Consider the following 22,052-nt stretch of genomic DNA (forward strand, 5'->3'; position numbering starts at 1 on the left):
CCAGGGGTGATGATCGTGTGATCCCCAACAAAGATCAAAGACCTGAGTTGAATAAAGCAGCGCATAAGGGAATTGCTTCTGTCCATGCTGGTGTGGCAGCTATTATTTCGCTATTACAAGCACATTACTGGTGGCTAGGTCTATACAGACTAAGCAATATGTCCTTTGTTGTGACATCTGCCAACAAATGACGCTCGAACTGTTATTAAAGATTTGCATGTCTTTATCGGCACATATGAAGTTGCGGCTTTCCTCTCGGACCAAGGCCCTGCTTTTGCCTCAAGGGCATACAGGGACACCATGGCTTTGTTGGGGGTCTAACTGTATTATTTGTCTCTGTATCATCAAGTGGGAAACAGTGTTGTGAAGCGAAGAAACCGGGACCTAAAGCAACCCTTGAATGCTAGAGTATTAGGCATGGGCCATAGTTGGCTTAATCACCTGTATGGAGTTGAGAGAGTACTTAATAATCTGCCAAGAAGGTCCCTTGGAGGGTGTCCACCATATGAATGCCTGCTTGAAACACAAATATATGTTCTGGATCTTGATGGTCCTGGCGCGGAGGCGGCAGATACACCTTTTGACATAAATGAAGGTGTAACTGTCCTGTAGGACTTACAACAGTTCTGTGATGACAAAGCATCTGGCAGTGCCGCCTCCTTCAGAATAAGGAAAGCACCAATAACATCAACCGGCTAGATTTCAAAAGTTGGGGATCTAGTGTGTGAAAAGATCGCTGTGCAAAAGGAGTTTGGTCCTTCTTATTGTGCACTGGTTCCAGTCCTGGGAATACACGGTACCACAACTGTTATTCTACCACTGCTGCCTGGCTCTGAAGAAACCCACTTTGTCTCCATCGATAATGTCAAGCTACACCATATGGCCGACCCTACACAGTAGACCTAGAGGACTTCTGGATAGTACCAGACTCCATCTCACTACAGACCAGGATGTTCCTCTAGAGGTTTTTGTAGCAGTAACGCTGACAACTCTCCAAGCTTTGGGAGGGTGAAAAATGATCTTTCCTTAGTCCCATTAACTTCTTCTGCAATGTCAATAATATTGACTCATTTTACTCAAATTCAACTCAAACAGATGAAATAGTCTACTATGAACCACCAAGGGAGACGTCTGCCAGTTCCCCTCTTCCAAACACGGCTCCCGTTTTTGCACAATCTGCTTCTGGATATTTTGCCAACATCAATGACTCTTTCACCAACTCATCTGCCTCTTCTGCAACAAGACTGTCAAGAGCACGGAAGTTGATAAATTGGCTCAAAATTAACTATTTCATTCTTCCATGGAACTATCTGTGGCTTTTATTACCTGTACTCGCTTCCTGCTTTGGATATGGTTTCTCATCGTCGTCTTCTTATTAATACATGGTCATTACCTTCCTGAACGCTCTACAGATGAACTGGTGGATGAGGTCCTAAAACCACATTTCTCCTCCCATAAGGTCCACAGAGATTTGTCCCTAGTAAACCTTTTCAGCTATACCGGTTCCTGATGGGATTGTTTGGGATAAAGTATCTTTTGATGTATATGGTTCAACTGAGGTAATTCAAATTCCATACGTATTTAAACTTTCAATGAGTGACATAATAACACCTGGAGTTGTTTCTGATGATTGGGATGTAAAAACGGTTGATTCCATGTTATTTGAATCAGAATATTTTACTGTATTTGAAAGTGAAGATGTTTATCAATCAAAAGAAAATTATGGAGATATGGTCTGTTACAATCATTATGAATATCATTTCATTCACAGAGCAAGTACCTCAAAGACTATTTTTGATTACACACAATGGGAACATTGTCCAACTCTGCCCATGGGGAGTTCGAAAACTTACTCTGAAAAGTTTGCATATTTTTCTGGGCACAATGTGAAAAATGCTGAGTCATATTATTTTAAATTGCCAGTAATGGAAATTCACCATATTTTATTTATTGATAAAAAAAATGATTTCTTCTGATTCCTTTGTTTTCTGGTTGGCTATAGAATGCTAAAAATATTGTCTGAAGTTGATTGATTTAAAAAGTATATGGGGAACAAAAAATTGGCAAATAATGGGAAAGGAAGCTTAATTTGGAGCATGCCTGATACCTGTTCAAATTATATTTTTAAATGAAACTGCACAACAGACAAGTTGTTTAGGCTTGGCAAAAATTATGGAATGAAATGTGCTTAGTATCCCTGCCACAGCTAAATTCTATAAAAGGCAAAAGTATAGTTTATTAATGCAACTGAAGATCAGCATCGATGGATGGGAACAAAATAGAACATTTAACACATCACTTTCACGTCCTGGCGGATGGTTATTGTGGCCAGTGGACACAAATGGTGGTCATGTGAGTTTTGTAAACTCCACAGGGGCTTTAGAACTAATAGACCAGACCCTTGCTATGTGTCATCAGAACATTCGGGCATAGTAATAACATACAGTGTGGGGAAATTAAGCCAGCAATGGTTAAAAAGTTCCTCACAAGATGCTGTTAAAGAACACCACAATCTCATGTCTAATAAAACAGACTTGCAGGATTTCCTGTTAGACCCCATAAGACAACATAGAAAGCGCTTCTTATTTGCAGTTATAATGAAATTTGGAAACTTTCTCCACAAGAAGCCGCTGGCCGGTTAAGGCAAATAGATCAGGAAAATTACAGAAAGCATTATCCATTGTAGCTAATGGGATTAACACCTTGTCCAACAACATACACACTTCAAACAACATCGTTTCATCGGCCATAGACATTGTACAAAGTGACGTCATTTTTACAACATGGACAGAATCAGTTAAGGTCCGCTATGCAGCTGTGTTGGACACTACAAACACTGAAATCTGGTCGAGTTCCCTGGCAACATGACAGCGCAAGGGACATTTTTTCAGCATTTAATTTGAAGCGACAGCAACAAATAATGGATAAGAAGGAAGCAACTTTTGTTATGTTAAACATCGAGAAGTTCGAAAAGTTGCCTTTTACTGTGGCTGAAATACCATCTGCTGAATGGTTAATACACAGGGTTATTAATCTTCCTAATTCAACGCTACAATTCACATCCTGCTTAAAACACATTCCAGTAGGCAAATATGAAACACAAGGAGATAGTTACATTCATGAGGTGTGTACAATTTACCCTTTTCTCATTAATGCCTCAATGACATGAAAGAGGTCTTTCTTAGCGGTAGTGAAAGCAAGACTTCTGAGACATTCGATGGCTTGTAGGCAGCTGTCCTTGCACAGGGCATGTAACACTTTGTCAGTGAATTTAGCTTGCTAAAGGAAGGGAGTTCCAGTCCCCTTGATTAGATCAGCGTTCAAGGTGCTCTCTAATAGAAGCTATGTGCTTCTTAACAGTGAGAGCTGTTGTGGAATGCGAGCCAGAATTGCTTATGTTGTTTTGGTCTCCCAAACCTGTTGAGGAAACCTTATTTTTCCCCCTACACAACAGACGAAAGTAGCAGATATTTGGCCTTACATTGCTACTTCAAACATGAATTTTGACAAGTTGAGCAGACTAAAGGCTTTATTGTTTCAAAAGCATGTGGTGCTTACATCTGCACACAAGACCTATGCGTTTCAAGTAGCTAGGTCATCTGCAGAATACAGTCACTTTTAAATACAAACTTTCCAAGGCACTTTGGTAAACTCGTGAGACCAATTTTTTTATGAGTCTAGTACTTATGGGATTGTACATTTCTTTAAGTCTGTTGGTTTTGGTTTTGTTAACACCTTCCCCTCTATATTTGGTATAATATCTTCAGCCCTGCACTCAATATTTTTGAGTATTTTCGGGGGATTACCAGTTACTTTGGATATTATAGGTGGCATCTTGCTGCTGCTATTTTTTATTCACAATGGCTGTCCCATCGCAACAAGGAAGACTGATGACTCTTCCACCAGCGCAACTGTGTCGTGAATGCATGATGCAGTATTTCGCACCACTCCTCGAAGACTGGAGTGCAACTGGTCTCTGTCATTCAGACTGGTTTTGGATTGTGTGCATCGTGTGTTTCAATGCCCCTGGTGCCTTTTCGAATGTGCACTAAAAGTCTGTCTTTCTACGCGGCACTTACTTTCATTAGGCGCTGATCTGTTGATGTTCTCGCTGAGGGCTCATTACCAGACATGCGGGTTGAGGGTGCATTTGTTACGGGAAACCATCTATGAGCTGCCCTTCGTAGATTATGGAGCTCTTGACTCCACGTCAGGCACAACACGGAATGCTGCAGCCTCAGCTGGAGCTCAGGCTTTGGAACATGAGTGCTCTTTGGTTTTCCTTGGCACAGATTCAGTCACATTACCACCTGCTGAAGTGTAACATTTCCTGTCTTCAATTGATCCGGCTGTAATTGGAGATTTTCAAAATGACATTGACTTTTAAATTCAGTTTTATTGGCGCCACTACTAAACTACTGAATTGACCCTTTACAATATGTCCTTTCTCACATGCTCCAGTGTGTGTTAACTTGTCACAATTGATGTTTATCTATATATGTTTTAAAGCATTACATTTCAGTTGCTTTTAATTTAGGAACTAGGCTCCTTTACCACTTCTGAACCGACAAGGGGAGGGTGTTGTAGAGCCGTTTTAGTGATGTCTCGGGCACGTTATTTTAGCAGGTAGACCTGCTGCTTGTGCCCTTTAGCCTAGTAACGTTTTTATTTCATTTCATTGTATTCTTTTAGAATCAGCCACATTTGTTGTGATGTTTTATTTTATTTATCTTGTTGTCCTTTCGCCTAGGAAAGCTATACATTTCTTAGCATGACATTCTTTCACTCTGTGCTTTCCTCAAGGCTGCAGTGAGATAGGATTGTCTGCTCAAGTGGTACACTGCATCTCAAACATTCACAGAAACACATGTAGTTTTACATGGGGACACTTTATAAGAACATCAATGATTTTATTCTAAAAACATTTCCCTGTCCCATACACGTTAGAGGGAGGTTCCTGCCAGATGATCACAACCGCATGCTGTCTGCCTTTGTTACAGCTGCTCGCTGAGACTACCTGGTATCTCTATAGATAACCACTGCCATACTCAGGTATTGTGGATGATGTCTTCCCAGGGGGGAATCCTAGAGGGGAGATTAGGGCTTACCCTGTTGTGCCCTAACATAGCATAGGTAGGAATAACATATATTGTGCTTAGTGACAGTATGTGGGAATTTTCCTGTGTTTCGCTTTTCTTATCACCATTTTGCTTCTAGTATGTTTCATCATTCTAATTATTGCATTTCATGCCATTTTATCTGAGGCGCAGCTGCTTCAGTAATTCTTATTGAACCATTCCCTGCCTCTGTTGGTCTTTGCATGCGTGAGACTAATGTAATCGAGAGAAAAGGATGAGATCTGATCCACCATAATTTCCCTGAGAAGTCACAATATCATGCGCCCAATTGCCACAAGTCATCCCTGCTCTTGAACAGAGATGAGCTGCTGCTAGCTGGCAGGAAACTGATTAGGCCTACAGTAGGCACATGGTGTGGGATTAAACTCAATTCCCCACAATTCAGGTGATGCTGCTGCCTGAGTCCAGCAGCCTCACTGGTGCAATGAGAGCCAATGCAACAGGGACACCCTTGGCTATTTTCTCCTCAGTTGGGAGCAGATGGGTGTAGAGGTGTCCAGAGACATTGGGTATTTGTCTCTAGATCACTCGGGGTAGGGAGGGGCCTGCACAAAGAGGCTGCAGGCATTGTCTGGGAGTCCACTGCTGGTGATACCAAGGTGGACTCTGTCTCTTGACGGTCTTGGGACTACACTGGCACTGTTAACCAACTTCAACTTGGGCTACGAGGCACTGGTGCTGTCGGTGCTTTCCGGTGTCAGGTGTTGGCAGTCTGGAGACCTCTCAGTTCTTCTTGTTGGTGCCTGCAGGATGTAGGGAAGCAGCTCCGCTACGCCACGCCACGAGTGCTCCTTGTAATGGGGTGAAGGATGACAGTCTTCCCGGGCTTTTAGTTCAGCAGCTGGAGGATGAAGTGTCTTTCTCACAATAGTCAAAGTCAGAGGCATGCTGGCAGGGTTGGCACCGAGTCAGTCACTGGTCTTCAGTTCTGACCTTTTGCATCTTTGGAGTATCCTTCTTCAGGTCAGCAGGATTTGATTTCCTGGTACCAGAGGCTCCCCTAAATACTGAATTTAGGGGTGTGTAGGGGAGTGTAGGATAGCAGCCAATGGGCTATGTACTCCTGGGGTCACTACGCTCCCTACATGACCACTTCCTGTGGAAAGTGGGCAGAGTCCTTTCCCAGAGTTCTTAATATTACCATCACCAAGATGGCAGATTTCTACATTTCGTGTCCACATCAGGCAGTCCTCCTTAGGAGTGGAACTGACCTGAGATTGGACTTGCCTTTCTGACTACTAATTTCCCTGCCTGTCCATGTGTGAAATGGGCCCCGGAGTGGGTGGGGGGGGGTCTGCATCTTTCTCCTGAGGGAAGGCAGATCTGCATACCCAGGGCGGTAGGCTTATTTGAATGCATATTTGCAGGTCATCCTGCTGGGTGTGTAAACACCACACCCACAGCAGGCTTTGTTCCTGACTGCCAGAGGGCAGGCTCTCACCGGTTGGGTTCAGAAACCTGTCTATTGGTGGCATTCTGGCTAAAATTAGTCAGTGAGCCCACCAGTAGTTGGCAGGTGTTAGTAATGGAGTCTCTAGTCAGTCAGTTTACACCCTGTCCAAGTAGGGACCCTCACTCTAGTCACGGTAAGGGAGTCACATACCTAAGATAACCCCTGCTCACCACCTTGATAGCTTGGCACAAGCAGTCAGGCTTATCTCAGGGGCAATGTGTAAAGTATTTGTACATACACCCACATTAACACAGTGAAAACACCACAAAAGGATTCCACACCAGCAGAGGAAAAATAGCTAATATTTATCTAAATCAATCAAGACTAAAATGACAAAAATCCAACATAAGCAAGCAAAGATATACATTTTTAAAGTAAAAAGAGACTTAATCCAAAGAAATCAATGGATGTGTTGGTTTAGCACAAAGTACTTGGTATCATCAAAAATAAAGCTGCACAGGTGAGCATGTGCATTGGAAAAGCAAGCGATGCATCGATTCCTTACTGCGCCATGTAAGTGATGCGTTTATTTCTTTTGTCGCAGGGAAGGGATGCGTCAATTTCCGGACAAGCAGCCTTGGGTACGTGTGGTGATGTCGACGACTTTGATGCCCAGGGATGATGCATGGTAAATGTCGACATATGGCAGTGGTGAATCCGTGCTGAGCTGGCCATGCATCAATTTCACCTATGCTGCATTGATTTTTCAGCTGCAGTGCAGGCGCTGCCTTGATTTTTCTGCCACTCAGTTCTGGTGCGTGGATTTTCACCTTGGGTTCACCAGCAGCTCCTCCCTCCCACTGTAGCCCAGAAAGACTCAACAAGAAATGCAGGACACACCTCAGCTCCCTTTGTATCACTGTCAACTGAATTCACATACAGCCCAACTGTCAGTCTGACCCAGATATGGATTAGCAGTCAAGCAGAAGCACAGAATGGTTAAGCAAGAAAATGCCCACTTTCTAAAAGGGGCATTTTCAAAGACAATCTAATAAACAACTTTACCAAAAGATGTATTTTTAAATTGTAAGTTCAGAGACCCCAAACTCCACATCGTATCTGCCCCCAATGGCAAACTGCACTTAAAAGATATTTCAAGGCAATCCCGATGTTAACGTATGAGAGAGATAGGCCTTGCAATAGTGAAAAACGAATTGGCCATGTATTTCACTATCAGGACATGTAAAACACACCAGTACATGTCCTACCTTTTCAATACACTGCACCCTTCCCATGGGGCTACCTAGGGCCTACGTTAGGGGTGACTTACATGTAGTAAAAGGGAGGGTTGGGTCTGGCAAGGGGAGACATTTGCCAGGTTTAATTGGTAGTGCAAAACTACACACACAGACACTGCAGTGGCAGGTCTGAGACATGGTTATAGGGCTGCTCATGTGGGTGACACAATCAGTGCTGTAGACCCACTAATAGCATTTGATTTACAGGCCCTGGGCACTTCTAGTGCACTCTACTAGGGACTGCCTAGTACATCAAATATGCCAATTAGGGATAAACCAATTAGTAACATCATTTAGACAGAGAACACTTGCACGTTAGCACTGGTTAGCAGTGGTAAAGTGCCCAGAGTATCAAAACCAGCAAAAACGAATTACAGCACAGGATTCAAAAACAGGAGGTCAGAAGCAAAACGTACAGAAAAACCACACCAAGAGCTGTCAGGTCTAACAGTAGGTTTTTCAGGGGCATATCTAAGGTGCCCTCTGGGTGCTTGTAATAATAAATCCATCCCTAGAATCAGTGAGGGTTTATTAGTACGAGATGTTTGGCACCAAACATCCCTATTTTCAGTGAAGTCATCATGAAGCTGGGGAACTCGTACTGACCAGTGTCCAGCACATGCACTGATCACTTACTAGGTCTAACTACTATGTGACGCCTGCTGTAGAGGTGACTTACATATACTGCACGCATTGTTAGGGACAGGGCTCAAAGGCTGTGAGCCATGTTGTGTTTTCACTTTAAGTTGCACCTAGATATGCAGCCTGAAATGGCAGTTTGCATGTGCTAGGTGAGGGGTCCCTGAGGGTGGCAGAATACATGCTGCAGCCATTGGGGACTCTCTTTGGTACCCATGCCCTAGGCACCAGGGGTACCATTTACTAGGGACTTACAGGGGTGCCAAAGGTATTGCTAAATGGGGAACAATTGCACAGTTTAGGGAAAGAGATCTGGCACTGGGGACCCGGACAGCAGGAATCCAGTGCACTTTCAGGTAAAGTTGCATCAATTACCAGGCAAAAAGTGGGGGTGACCATGTCAAAAAGGGACACTTTCCTCCAAAAGATAAAGTTCCATTGGTGCATTACTCACCAACTGAAGCTTCGTCAAATATGAGTCTTCAACAAGAATAGAAGAGAGTGCATATTTCTTTTTGAAAAATGATATCTGAGAGTATGTAGACACTAACAAGAACTTTGTCAACTATAGCTTCATCAATAGAATTTTAAGGGAGAATGCTTTTGAGGGATAGCTTATTTTACACTGATTACATGTCTGGGTCTTTCTAGGATTTTATTTCTTTTGGACTTGGATTGTCCACTGAAGGCAATTTAAAAGGCAGTATATCTTTTTTCAGAGGCATAATTGCCTCACGTTGTGCCCTATTAGAAGGTAGTGGTGAGGCACAGTGACTAGATTTCTCATCTGAGGAAAGATCTTCTTCCCTTTTCAGGTAGAATAGGACCCTGCTTTCTTTGTCCTACATGGACCTGGTGAAGAATTTCCTATGAAACCTGTACTCCTGTGACATGTGTAAAGGGTACAGGCAATATATAACCCTATCACCTGGATCCTGCTTTATACCACAAGCTTTACGATCCCGAAGGGGGCATTCATTGAGGTTTTCAGACCTGTGAATGCAAAGAAAGTAGACCCTTGTTGTGTATTTTGCATTGCTTGGACTGGTGCTCATCATACTGTGCACCTGCCTGTCATTCCTGTAGGGCCTATGCCCTTCGAATTTTGTTCCTTCTTTTAAAAGGTGGAATTTTTTTTACATTTATTGCGATTTTTGAAAGTGCACTTTTAGCTTTTTAATATTAATCTAGAGAGATTATATGTGTAAAAATGTTTTTATGAATTTTCTCTCGCGTTACATCACAAACCTCATATACGTTTTTCTCTCGATATATAAAATCAGTATAAAAACAGAGTGTTGGTCCTGTCAGGGAGAGAGGGACATTTGTGCTTCTGGGAAACTTGTTGTTTTTCTATCATTTGGCTTTTGGGTATGATGAAAATACTAGGCAGCAGCCAGATGGCTAAACTTTTACTTCTAATTATTATTTGTTAGGATTGTAAAGAACGTTAATGCGGTATGTTTCTATCTTATAACATTTACTCAATGTTCATTTATAATCACCATGCTTCTTTTCAGTCAGTCAGTCAAAGTAACTTTATTCAGCATGCTGCCATAAAAGTACACATACATACATATAAATCATCATAATATACAGTACTTATTTGTATAATTCAAAGACAAATATATTAGATCTGCAAATCTATAAAATCTAAGTTTACCACTTAAGCCTACTAGTCAATATAAAATAATAAATACTTAAAAATTGTATACAACACTAAAACAATATCTAAATTTCCTTAATTGATAATCACATTACTGATTCATATCGGTTCCTAATGGTGATAGCGGATTTGATAAAACTTAAAATAGAGCTGCACATTTGTTTGGATGAAAGGCTTTGAATGCCAATCAGTCCTTCTTTATAGGAAAGGGTATGCAAGTTACGCAAAATAGGTAGTAAAAATGTTTTCCTAGGAGCTGAATAAAGTGTACAAAATAAAGTAAAATGGCATGTGCTTTGTTTTTGAAAAATTATCACAAGGACATGGTGGTAGTGTTTTTTCCCACGCACATTTTGTCGGAAACAGCACTCTAAAATGGATCAGGTTAAATCTAAAAAGTACAAGTAAAGAGTATAAGGAGGGGATCGGGAACCAAACAAAATAAGGTTCTAACGAATCTAAAGATGAAATTTGTACATACAGATTAAAAGAACTCAATTTCTCTGCCACTTGATATCTAAGGTTCATAACATGCTCTTTATGTCGGAGTTTAACAATTTATTTCGCATTGGCAAACAAAAGCTCTGGTTTGAGATACATATACTCCAAATCCAACTTTCAAAAGCCATTGCGAACAGAATTTAACCATGGAATTTTATTCAAATTTGCTAACAAGATGCAATCTTTTATACAGTCATGTGTTAAAATGGCCGCCGGATTTGACCATACATTTATCCATAACAAAAGTGGGGCAATATCTATCAGGTCTGTAATGTGACGGATTCCCAACTCCTCATGGCATATAATATTTGCTACGTTCTTGGGCACCATAAGTAACCGATGGAGAAATGTATTCTCTGCCAGTTGTAATACACTTGAGTTGGTATATCCCCAGAGGCCACTCCCATAAATCGCCGCCGAAACACATTTAGATTTATAGAGCTTGATGATCTGATGAACCGGTCTATGCCCTAATCTACGGGCAAAGCGAAAAATTGCTTCAACATTCCTTTCCAGTTGTTGGAGCTTAAAATTCAGATGAAATTTCCATGACAAAGTGGTACTAAAATACAGACCTAGATAACAGAAATCTTTTACCTTTGTTAAAACATTTCCCCCCATTATAAAACATTTAGGGGGTCATTCTGACCCCCGCGGGCGGCGGTCGCCGCCCGCCTGGAGGGAGCCGCCATATGGCCGCTCCGCTGTCGAAAGACTGCGGAGGCCATTCTGGCTTTCCCGCTGGGCTGGCGGGCGACCGCCAGAAGGCCGCCCGCCAGCCCAGCGGGAAACCCCTCCCCACGAGGAAGCCGGCGGAGTGGGTATGTGCGACGGGTGCAGTGGCACCCGTCGCGTATTTTAGTGTCTGCAAAGCAGACACTGAAATACAAAGTGGGGCCCTCTTATGGGGGCCCCACGACACCCCTCACCGCCATCCTGTTCTTGACGGCCGGAGCCGCCAGGAACAGGATGGCGGTGAGGGGGTCGGAATCCCCCATGGCGGGATTCCCAGGGCAGCGGAAAACCGGCGGGAGACCGCCGGTTTTCCTCTTCTGACCGCGGCCAAACCGCCGCGGTCAGAATGCCCTGCGGGGCACCGCCAGCCTGTTGGCGGGGACCGCCGGGGTCGGAATGACCCCCTTAGTGCGTGTGTTTTTAGGGCCGCAAATCATAACATGTGATTTTTTTAAATTAACTTTCAGATCAAGCTCTTGTATGTGTGTTAGGAAAAGATCCAAGAGGGACTGTAGGCCATTAGCCGTGCGGGCAATTAAAACGGCATCGTCGGCGTATAATAAAATTGGCAATTGTCTAAAACTCATCCTTGGGAAATCCTTGCCATTTTGGGCTAAATAACTATACAAACCATTTATATACAGCAGAAATAAAAAAGGTGCCAAAGTGCAGCCCTGTCTGACACCCCGGTTGGATGCAAGAGGATGGGATCTTTCGCTGTGTTGTCCAAACTGAATTATAATAGTAAGGTCAGAATATAGGCGTTTAATCAAATCCAACAAATCATGCTCGATCTCCATTGTGTCCATTATTTCCCACAATTTTGCTCTGTTCACCATGTCAAATGCACTGGACAGGTCTATGAAGGCTAGGTGGATAGATTCCCTTTTTGCAATAACCTATTTGCTAAGAATGAGATGTAAATTTAGGGCCTGATCCACTGTGCCTAATCCAGGCCTAAACCCATATTGATTGGCGATAGAATGTTTTTCCCTGCAGCCCACTCCTCCAGCCGAGTCAAAATAATACTCCCCAGAATCTTAGCCGTGGAGTCAATGAGAGAGATGGGTCTATAGCAGAAGGGGTCAAGCCTATTACCCTTTTTAAATATCGGGACGAGTATTGCCGTTAACCATGAGGGAGGGATAGCGCTTTGAATAGCACTGTTCAAAACGTTTGTAATTAGTGGAACCCACAAATCAGGTAAAGATTTAAATAAGTCCACTGGAATCCCATCGGGCCAGGAGCTTTCCTTATTTTCATTTTATTTATTGCTGCACTGATCTCATATGCCTCAAATAAAATACTACTCTTAACTGGAATGGAAGTGGGCGAGCGTGGGAGGACGCATACCTCCATACCATGGTTAGAGTTATTTACAGACTGAAATACGGCTGAGAAATGTTCTACCCAGACCCCTTCTGGTATCAGACAGTCATCCTCCCTATTTGCCTGCCCTGAAAAATATGGGTGATTAACCACCTTCCAAAATTGGGAGGGATCCCGCAATTCTGTGACTGTCATGAGATCTTCCCAAGCACTAGTGTGTATTTCATTCTTTCGTTCCTCAAGAACTAACTTGTATCGGCCCCTAGCCTGTTTAATTAAATCGCGGCTGAATGGAATAGTTTTGATAGCTGTCTTTAAATCTCTATGGGCAGCCGTACAGGCCGAATTGAACCACCGCTGGGGTTGTACGCCTTTGGAATGTTGGGTGCACTTCAGTGCCTCAGAAATAGCACAGCTTAAAGAATCAAAAGCAATTATAAGATGGTCACAAGTGGATTGCAGGGACAAACAAGTATTATTGTGGGCCTTGTTTTGAGTTATGAGGGCCTTGTGAAAAGTATTTGGGTTTACTCTCTCCCATCTCATGCGGGGGCCGGAATTTCTTATAATATCTGCTGTAATAATTTTACATATGCATTCTATGTTTATGATATTTACTCTGTGTTTGTTTATAATCACAATGCTCCTTTCAGTATCTGTTCTACTGCATTAGATTGGTATCAAATGAAACATTACAAACTAATGGTTCACATTTGTTGTAGGTAACCTATTGGGGTAAGAGCGAAGGGAAACCAATGTGACTCTTCAGAAATTAGTATATTAGAGTGAAATTCCAAAAGCAAAACTTCTCTGGGTAAGTTCATCAGAGATTTGCGGGACACCATCTGTCTATTTTTGCCACTCTGAATGGTAGGTTGGTGAATCTGTACGTGCCTTAGGGCAAGGTAAAATCTACTGAATATGGTTAGGATTGACCTCTGGCATGTGACACTTTGTCCCAATCTCTACAGACAAAAATTTAACAAGAAGCTGCCAAAGAAATTGGGTAGATCCAGGAAGCTGATGATACTGAAGTATAAACTCAGTGAAGAACAAGCATTTGTAATGCAATGGTTCTCGCATTTGCTCCAGTTAGAGCTGTTGGCGTTGTAAATTCCTAACTGGAATTTTCTTGCCACATAAATTTAAAATGAAAAGTAAAATATTATTTTACAGAAGCGAGCCGATTCAAAGTGCCAGGACCGCCATGATCATGAGCGCGAAATAGAGACACAAAAGGAAAAATAAGTTTGCTTGCAGTCAAACATATTGGCAATTATCCATGTAACAGGGTCAGTCTGCAAGGTGGTAACAAAACCGCCCAAACGAGGGACAAACGCAAAGCATTTATCAATGGCGATAAAGGATTTTTGAAAGGCAAGTCCACAAACAAGTGGGTATGAGTTGGGCGTGTGGTGGGCATGGTTAAAAGCCCACAATTCTTACAACGGGTTCAAAGCGCTTGTGCGCTCGACCTAAATAACAAAACCACCCCAGGGAGGGACAAATGTAAAGCATTTAAAGGATTTTTGAAAGACAACCCATGAACGAGTGTCTCTGATGGGCATGCAGTGGGCGTGGTTAAAAGCCCACAATACTTACAAAAGATCAAAGCGCTTGCGCACTTGATGTAAACAAGGAAGAGAAAGACAGCCACAGAGAGCAAAGCAGAGAGGCAAAGGTACATGTGCTGGCAATCAGCAATCCATTCTCCAATGCCATAGCAGGCTACAAATAATGGTACTGTGATATCCTTCACTTGTATTCCATCTCAGACATTTCCTGCCCATAGATTCCTGCACAAAAGTAATAGTTGGTTTCCATTTCTTTTGACGCACTCTTCTGCGCCAGGCGTCCCAGTTGCTCCTCTTATCTAAGGAATGGAGATCCCCTTCATTAACAGCACATTTTTATGGAGATGTTTAATGGAAGCTCCGCTTCTATTTCAAAGCAAGCAGCAACACTAAAGGTTCTGTACCTCTAAGAAAGAAGGCACGCTTCACTGCATAAAAACATTAATGAAAACATACTGATGCTGCCTCTGCAGCACTGTGCAATCACAGACACCAATGCTGATATTCCTTAAAATCAATTAAATATTTAGCCACATAAAGATAAAGGGCTATTTTTGCTTTTTAATCCCAATGTGTAAGTAGATCCATTTCAGACACACATTTCCAGAAAAATGAAATACAATTATAGCTTACCCAAAAGCTCTTCAATGACCCCTCAGGGATATTAAGTGCTAAATAAACACACTTAACCATGTCACTGAACAAATAAAGGCGGCTAGCCTGCTTGAAGTTTAAACTGTTTCCTCTGTGCTGCGAAAGACAGATTGAAAGAGAGAGGCAGCATGCAGGCACATTAAGAATTAACAACATGGGAGGATCTGTGCTGACAAAAAGTGGGGCGCCACTCAAAGGTGGGACACGGCAGCCTATGTCTTGAAACGCATACGAGTGCTGGATAAGTGAGCCCTATCTAACAAAGCTAACAAAATGTCTCACAAGCGACAGTCAGGCACTGTCTCAGGCGAGACCTAAAAACGATAGGGAAAGGAAAGAAAAATAGCATTATATAGTATTGTCCCTCTATGTATGCATCTATGTATGTATTTTTTACTTATGATTTTTTCATTTCATATTATAAGCAAACTAAAAAGTGAAGACGTAAAAAAATGAAATTTAGGAAACAATTCCTGATGTCTGCTACCTACGACATAAATGAAGCTCATCTTTCTAATTGCTAAAATGTGCATACTACATTAATGTTTTCAAGCAGAGCAACAATATGATGCCTTATTATAACAATGAAACCGAAACTAGACTTACAACAAACGAAAAGTAAAAGGAACATGCTCTTTCCGAATTCACATTTGTGAAATCATGTATTGTTTCTTTCTAACAGCGCTTAAGTAGTGAGGGTGTTGCTTCAGGGCACTTTTTTGTGAGTCTCCAAGAGCAAACAGTTTACATTACATGAATTATAATTGATAAACACAGAGTGAGCATAGCTTGTTAAAGTAATCTCCTCAGGTTTATGCTCTGGCAAGGGATGGCTACAGCAATATGGTTACTTATAATAAAACAAAACAAAAAAAAACACAAACAAAAAAGACTCAAGTCTGCCTGCACCTGGACAAATCTATTGTTTGTAAAGGTCCTGGTCTAGGGTATGTATGTAAGATAGGTATAATTTGCTGATATGCTTGGGGTGTGTGTGTCGAGAAAAGGGGGCGATAGTACAGCAGCAAAAACTCTAGGTTCGCTATGCTCCTTCTGTACCAGCTGTGTGTACGAATTAACAAGCAAGCCTACTACTTCTGCTGTACTTTATGTGGGGAATTATATACTGAGGGGCGTGCGCGCGAAAAAGGCAGCAACTGGCACAAACTGAAATTGCATTTAGCGTTTACCACTCCCTAACCAGGCGTTGAAATACAATGACGGAAATTACTACTTATCACTAATAAAAGGGATATAAGACCCCACTTTGTTTTTATTGTTAAGAAAAGAAACAGCAGGTGAACCTTTCCGGAAGTGCAGTGTTTTTAGGGGTGGGCCAATTTATGTGAAATTAAAGTACACATTATTTCTACATCTTCAATCTCGCTGCTGCTACTAAAGGAAATATTTGATTCCAAAATAACATGACACGCTGTATGTGTACATCACAGCACGAACATCTAAATAAAATGGAAAGATGGGTGGGAGGTGGTAGGGGGACGCTGCCTGACAGGGAGATGAACTGAATTGCGACTGGTGCCCACACAAACATGAAAGCAGGGAGGGGCAGGAGGTGGTGGGGGGCGGCACTGTGAGCCGAGTCAAAATAAACAAGTTAGAGCTATTAGCCTTGTAAATTCCTAACTTGACTTTTCTTGCCAAATTAATCGAAAAAGAAAAGTAAAACATTAGTTGGCAAAAGCGAGCCAGTTCAAAGTGCTACGGCCGCCATGAGCGTGAGAGCGAAGGTGAGACACAAAATTCAAAAGAAGTCCTCTCGCAGTCAAACAGATCAGCAAACATGCAATTATCCATGTTACAGGGTCGGTCCCCAAGTTGGTAACAAGACCACCCCAAGGACGGACAAACGGAAAGCATTTACCAATAATAACAAATGATTTTTTAAAGGCAAGCCCACAAAAGAGTGAGAGTGATGGGCGTGAGGTAGGGTGGTTAAAGCCCACATCGATACCAACACGTCAGAAAAGCAGCAATTGCGCACTACTATGCTCCATCTGAAAATGAGCAGAGATCTGAGGAGATTCTAAACATTCAACATTTGGTGGAAATCGGAATTAACATGTCTGCAGAGGGACTGGCATTGCATGTTTTGTGATATTAACACACCCTTGTAGTTTTATCCTGATAAATTCCGGCAGGTCAAACCTGCCAAAATGTATTGGAGGGAAAAGGCCCAGAAAAAAGCGAAAACATATCAAATTTGAAAAACTCAGAGTCTTCATGTTATGTTGCTTTTATCTGTTGAAAACAATGAATAGGAGGTATTAACCACATGTGGTAAATACCTCAACCTGGGGTAATGGTATTTACCACGCAAGTTAAATACTCTACCTTATTCCAATAAACTTATAATGAGGGCCATGGTGGCCTCTAGCATTAATGGAGTTCAGAGACTTCCACCTTACTGGCTGGAATTTGGTTCATTTTTCAGTAAGGTAAATGTGCTATCAAACTGATGGAAGCTCATATCTCTCTCTAAGGCTGACTACTGTTGTCTGTAAACAAAGTCCCACTTCAACACAGAAAATCATTCAAAAATATAAATCCATGAATGACCCAAAGTTTGAGAAAGGCAGACTATGGCCCCTGCCCCATCCCATCTGGCAGCACCACAGAGGGACCAGACAACATTTCCCAAATAAGGATAGACCTGACATGGCCATGGATGCCCCACAAATTGTGTTTGGGACTCACATAGAGAGAAATATTCTAATGGGCATGAATATCACAGAAGACTGAGTACGAAGAGAATAATGGGCTCACCAAACACTCCCAAACCTAAAATGCAGAGATCCTCATTGAACAGGCAGTCAGAGAGCATTTTAAGAGTCTTCAAAATCAGGGGAACTTTGAATTCTAAAAATGAAGGAATTTATAGCGATAAAAATGTGTTCTAAGCAACTAACAGACAAACTTGAGTTGATTTAGGTAGTAATTCTGAAAAAGAAACCATCTTAAAGGATAGCCACTTGGGGATATTTTACTAGACCGTAATGTGGTGGAAGACACATTTGTGTTCATTGGGCTTAGTGGGCCAGGAGCAATACCATTCTGCGCAGCAAAGAGCTTTCGGCCGCCAAAACAGAAAAGCCAGCTATGGAGCTAGGTTAATGCTCGAGCTATTAGGTGCAAGTTCACAGTGTTGACTATGCTGATCTACTCTAATGCTTTTTGAAAACTATGAAGAGTCTCAGACCCATCAAAGAAAATAGAAGGCAGCTTAGTCGGAGGAAAGGAAAAATAATATAAATTGGTATTATTGCAAATTCTTGTATTAGTACAAATGATGGGAAAGCGAGAAGATATTAAAAGTCACCCATTAATATGGTTACTTTCTGCTCCTCACACAGGAACTATTTACATTTATAGTAACTTACACGGAAGGCAATGGCACAAATGTCTCCATATATGACATACTTAGACTGAACCTCCATTTTGACGGTGCTGAATTCAGGTGTACACAATTGTTCAATTGATTCTAGCCCCTTGGTTTCATTAAAATATTTTCTTTGCACCGTAGTGAAGGTCACATTCTGTAGGAACAAAAATCAAAGCATCCAACAAAAACGTTGTAGCAAAGTTTTTGTATCTTTGTGAGATTTTATCAGAGCTTTTCAAAAGCTTACAAATCCACAACACAACAAACCAATCAGTTAATTTTCAATTATTTTGAACAGCCATTAAAAACACCTGATATATAAAATACAAAATTACGAAATAAATACATAAGTTAGAAATGGGTGAATATTACATTACATATAATTATAATAACAAGCATTGGCATGGCTGATTCTTTTTGCTTACCTGTAATGAAAACACACTCACAAGATTCAGTAAAATGGAGTAGATGGATTCGAAAGCGGATGCCTATTTCCCAACATACAGGAATCATTGTGCTGAGTTCAAGAGGGTGAGAAGTGAAGTTTGCAAGTCCCACCGTTCAGGGTTCACAGCATAGAGCCGGTGGGAGAGCACACAGTTGGGAAAAGCAGAGGGCAAAAGAGGAGGAGTAGCTGATGGTGCAAGAGGGGAATCAGCTCAGGGTGCACAATCGGGATCAGTGCAGGGTCTGAGAGCAGGCAGCATCATAAGGTAGAAGGTAAGAGCGGCTCGCGGGGCTTAGTTGCGGCAGGGGGGTTGAGGAGTGGGGAAAATGAATAATAAAAAAAAAATTAAATGACTTACCTGCTCCGCTTCCGCATCGCTCCTCTCCCGTCGCTGCAGACAGGCAGAGGCTCCCAATTTGCCCTTCGGACAATCCTAGAGAGCCTACTCCGGATGTATGTTTGGAAAGCCCGAGACTGCCAGACAAATATACATGCGCAGTGAGGAGAGTGCACAGTCCACTCCCCTCATCTCATCATCCCCAATGCCCCTCCCCTTTAACAAACGAAAGGATAATAAACACGGAGGAGCCTTGTCTGGTACAAGGACGAAACACTGAGGGTACAGGACAGCACAGGATGCAGGTGGACAGCACAGGTCCAGGCATACAGCAATGTAAATGAAAGTAGTTTCAGTGCCATGTAGGAACATAGTAATGGCAAGCAGAGACAAAAACATGAAGAAAGGATAGTGTAGGAAATTGGGTTATTAGCTGCAATGAATGTGCGTCCTTCACAAGTAATAAGTCCAGAAGCGTATTTTTCCTGGGAACCAAGTACCTGATTGTAGCACTTGACCCTCTCAGAGCAGAGAAGTAGAGCAGTCCAAGGCCTCCTCAAGGGAGCTGATGTGGCCTGGCAATCTCAATTCCCGAACACTCAACAACAACATTCAATATTTTCCAGTCAGTGCTTTTTCTTTTAAAATGGAAAAGTAGTTTTTATTACACACACTGGGCTACTACACATGAAATCACAAATATATTAAATTTGGAAGATGGAAGTACCATGGATAACACCCTCATATCACAGTACACCCCTTGTGGGCCCTTATCCCTATAACCACAATTACCTTCACCTATACTAGATGCACTAACACAATATAAGAGGTTGTCATTACCAGTATGGCAGACCTACTGGCCTTGTCATGGTTTCACCACATTAGTAAAAGCAGCCACATTTTCTATTTCAACATTCAAATCAAAGGGGACAGTACTTAGAGGCGTTACAATTGTAAGCTACCACTGAAGTCAATGGGGGTAATACTGTTAGACCTGTGGAAACATACCACAAATTCTTTTTTGCTCTAATTACTCTGCTACTGCAGCTTTAAGAGCAACTAACAGGAGCCCCTACACTTCAGACACTCTGTACAAAAGTATAGGCTACACGAGTAGGTAAAATCAAGACAAACCACTTCCAGGGGTATGAATGTAGTCTCTGGGAGACTTAGGGTGAGGTTTCATAATACATTTTCTGGGATGCAGGGGTGACTGCAGCACTTTTGCAGCCTTTAAGCCCTTAGCTGCTGGGCCTTCTCCCCACCTGAGCCCTTTTTTGGCTCTTTGGTTTAGTTCGCACTTGGGTCCCCATACCTTTTTGTCCATATAAGCTATCCACGCCAAATATGCGTCCTTTTTTTCCATGTTCCTGGGGATTCTAAAAGTACCCAGAGTTTGTAGGTTCCCCTGGAGGAGACTGAGAAATTAGCCAAAATACAGCTAAAATTTGGGTTTTTGGGGAAAAAAGTCCTGCAGAAGAAAGTATCTGTTTTTTTCCCCCTGCAAATGGGATCAACAAAGGGTTTGCGGTGCTACAATCACTGTCTTTCCAGCTTTCAGGAACAGGCAGCAACACAGTTTTGGCATTTTACTGGGACGAACCCCATTTTTACTATATTTTGTGCTTTCATCCTCCTGCCAGGTAGTGACAGTGCGAAACCCATTATGGATCCCGGACAGCTAAACATTTCTGAAAAGTAGACAACATTCTGAATTCAGCAAGGGCTCATTTGTGTAGATCCTTCCAGGTTTTCCCATAGAAAGTAACAATTGAATTTAAAAAAAATTGAAATTGAGTTAAAAAAAAATAGCCATTTCTTGTCTATGTTTTCTTCTGTAACGTTTTCCATCTATTGCAGATTTTTTAAAGCAATCTTCTGTTACGTATGCTAGACCCTTCTGGTTTGCAGGGACATACAGGGCTTGCAATGGGTTTTCATTGCATACCGGGTATACAGCAATTCATTTGGTAAAATATAAAGAATGAAAAATAGGTATCAAGGAAACCTATGTATTTCTGAAATGGGCACAAGATATGTAGTTTAGAAGCAGTGGTTCTTTGCACATCCGTAAATTCAGGGGTACCCATACTTGCATGTGAATTACAAGGCATTTCTCAAAATGACTTCTTTCTTACAAACTAGCTTACATTTGGAAGGCACAAATGTAGAGAAAGACAATTGGCAACAATACTTGTTCTTCTACTCTGTGTTCCTCCAAGTCTTCCGATAAAAATGGTACCTCACTGGTGTGGGTAGGCCTAGGGCCCGCGTCAGAAAATGCCCTAAAATGCAATGTGTACACATTACATTTTTGCACTCAAAGCTGATTCAATTTTGGCAAAGTGCCTAGCTGTGGATTTTGGCCCCTCGTTCAGTCGGCACCTAGGGAAACCTAGCAAACCTATACATTTTTGAAAACTAGACACCTAGAGGAATCCAGAATAGGGTGACTTGTGGGGTTCTCACAGGTTCTGTCACCCAGAATCCTTTGCAAACCTCAAAATTTGTCTAAAAAACACATTTTCCTCACATTTCAGCGATACAAAATTCTGGAACCTGAGGGGAGCCACAAACTTCCTTCTTCCCAGTATTCCCCGAGCCTCCCGATAAAAATAGTACCTCACTTGTGTGGTTAGGTCTAGTGCTCGTGACAGGAAACGCCCCAAAACACAACATGGATACATCATATTTTTCCAATGAAAACAGCCATGTTTTTTCAAAGTGACTAGCTGTTGATTTTGGACGCTAGCTCAACCGGCACCTAGGGAAACCTAGCAAACCTATACATTTTGGAAAATTAGATACCTAGGGGAATCCATAATGGGGTGATTTGTGTGCCTCTCACCAGGTTCTGTTAACCATAATCATTTGCAAATTTCAAAATATGTATAACAAGAGATTTTCCTCACATTTCAGCAATCCAAAGTTCAGGAATCT

At 42.0% G+C, this 22,052-nt stretch overlaps 1 protein-coding gene across 1 annotated transcript in view; it reads right to left on the reverse strand.

The window, feature by feature from the left end:
* The window catches only part of MSH4 (mutS homolog 4), a 2,042,424-nt gene that overhangs the window by 1,616,784 nt on the left and 403,588 nt on the right, over positions 1-22,052 (reverse strand). The window contains exon 5 of the mRNA XM_069233217.1: positions 18,366-18,481. Coding sequence (XP_069089318.1) covers positions 18,366-18,481 — 116 coding nt within the window. The remainder of the gene's footprint in view (positions 1-18,365; positions 18,482-22,052) is intronic.

This window comes from Pleurodeles waltl, chromosome 4_2 (genome assembly GCF_031143425.1).
Source record: "Pleurodeles waltl isolate 20211129_DDA chromosome 4_2, aPleWal1.hap1.20221129, whole genome shotgun sequence".
Taxonomy (NCBI): Eukaryota; Metazoa; Chordata; class Amphibia; order Caudata; family Salamandridae; genus Pleurodeles; species Pleurodeles waltl.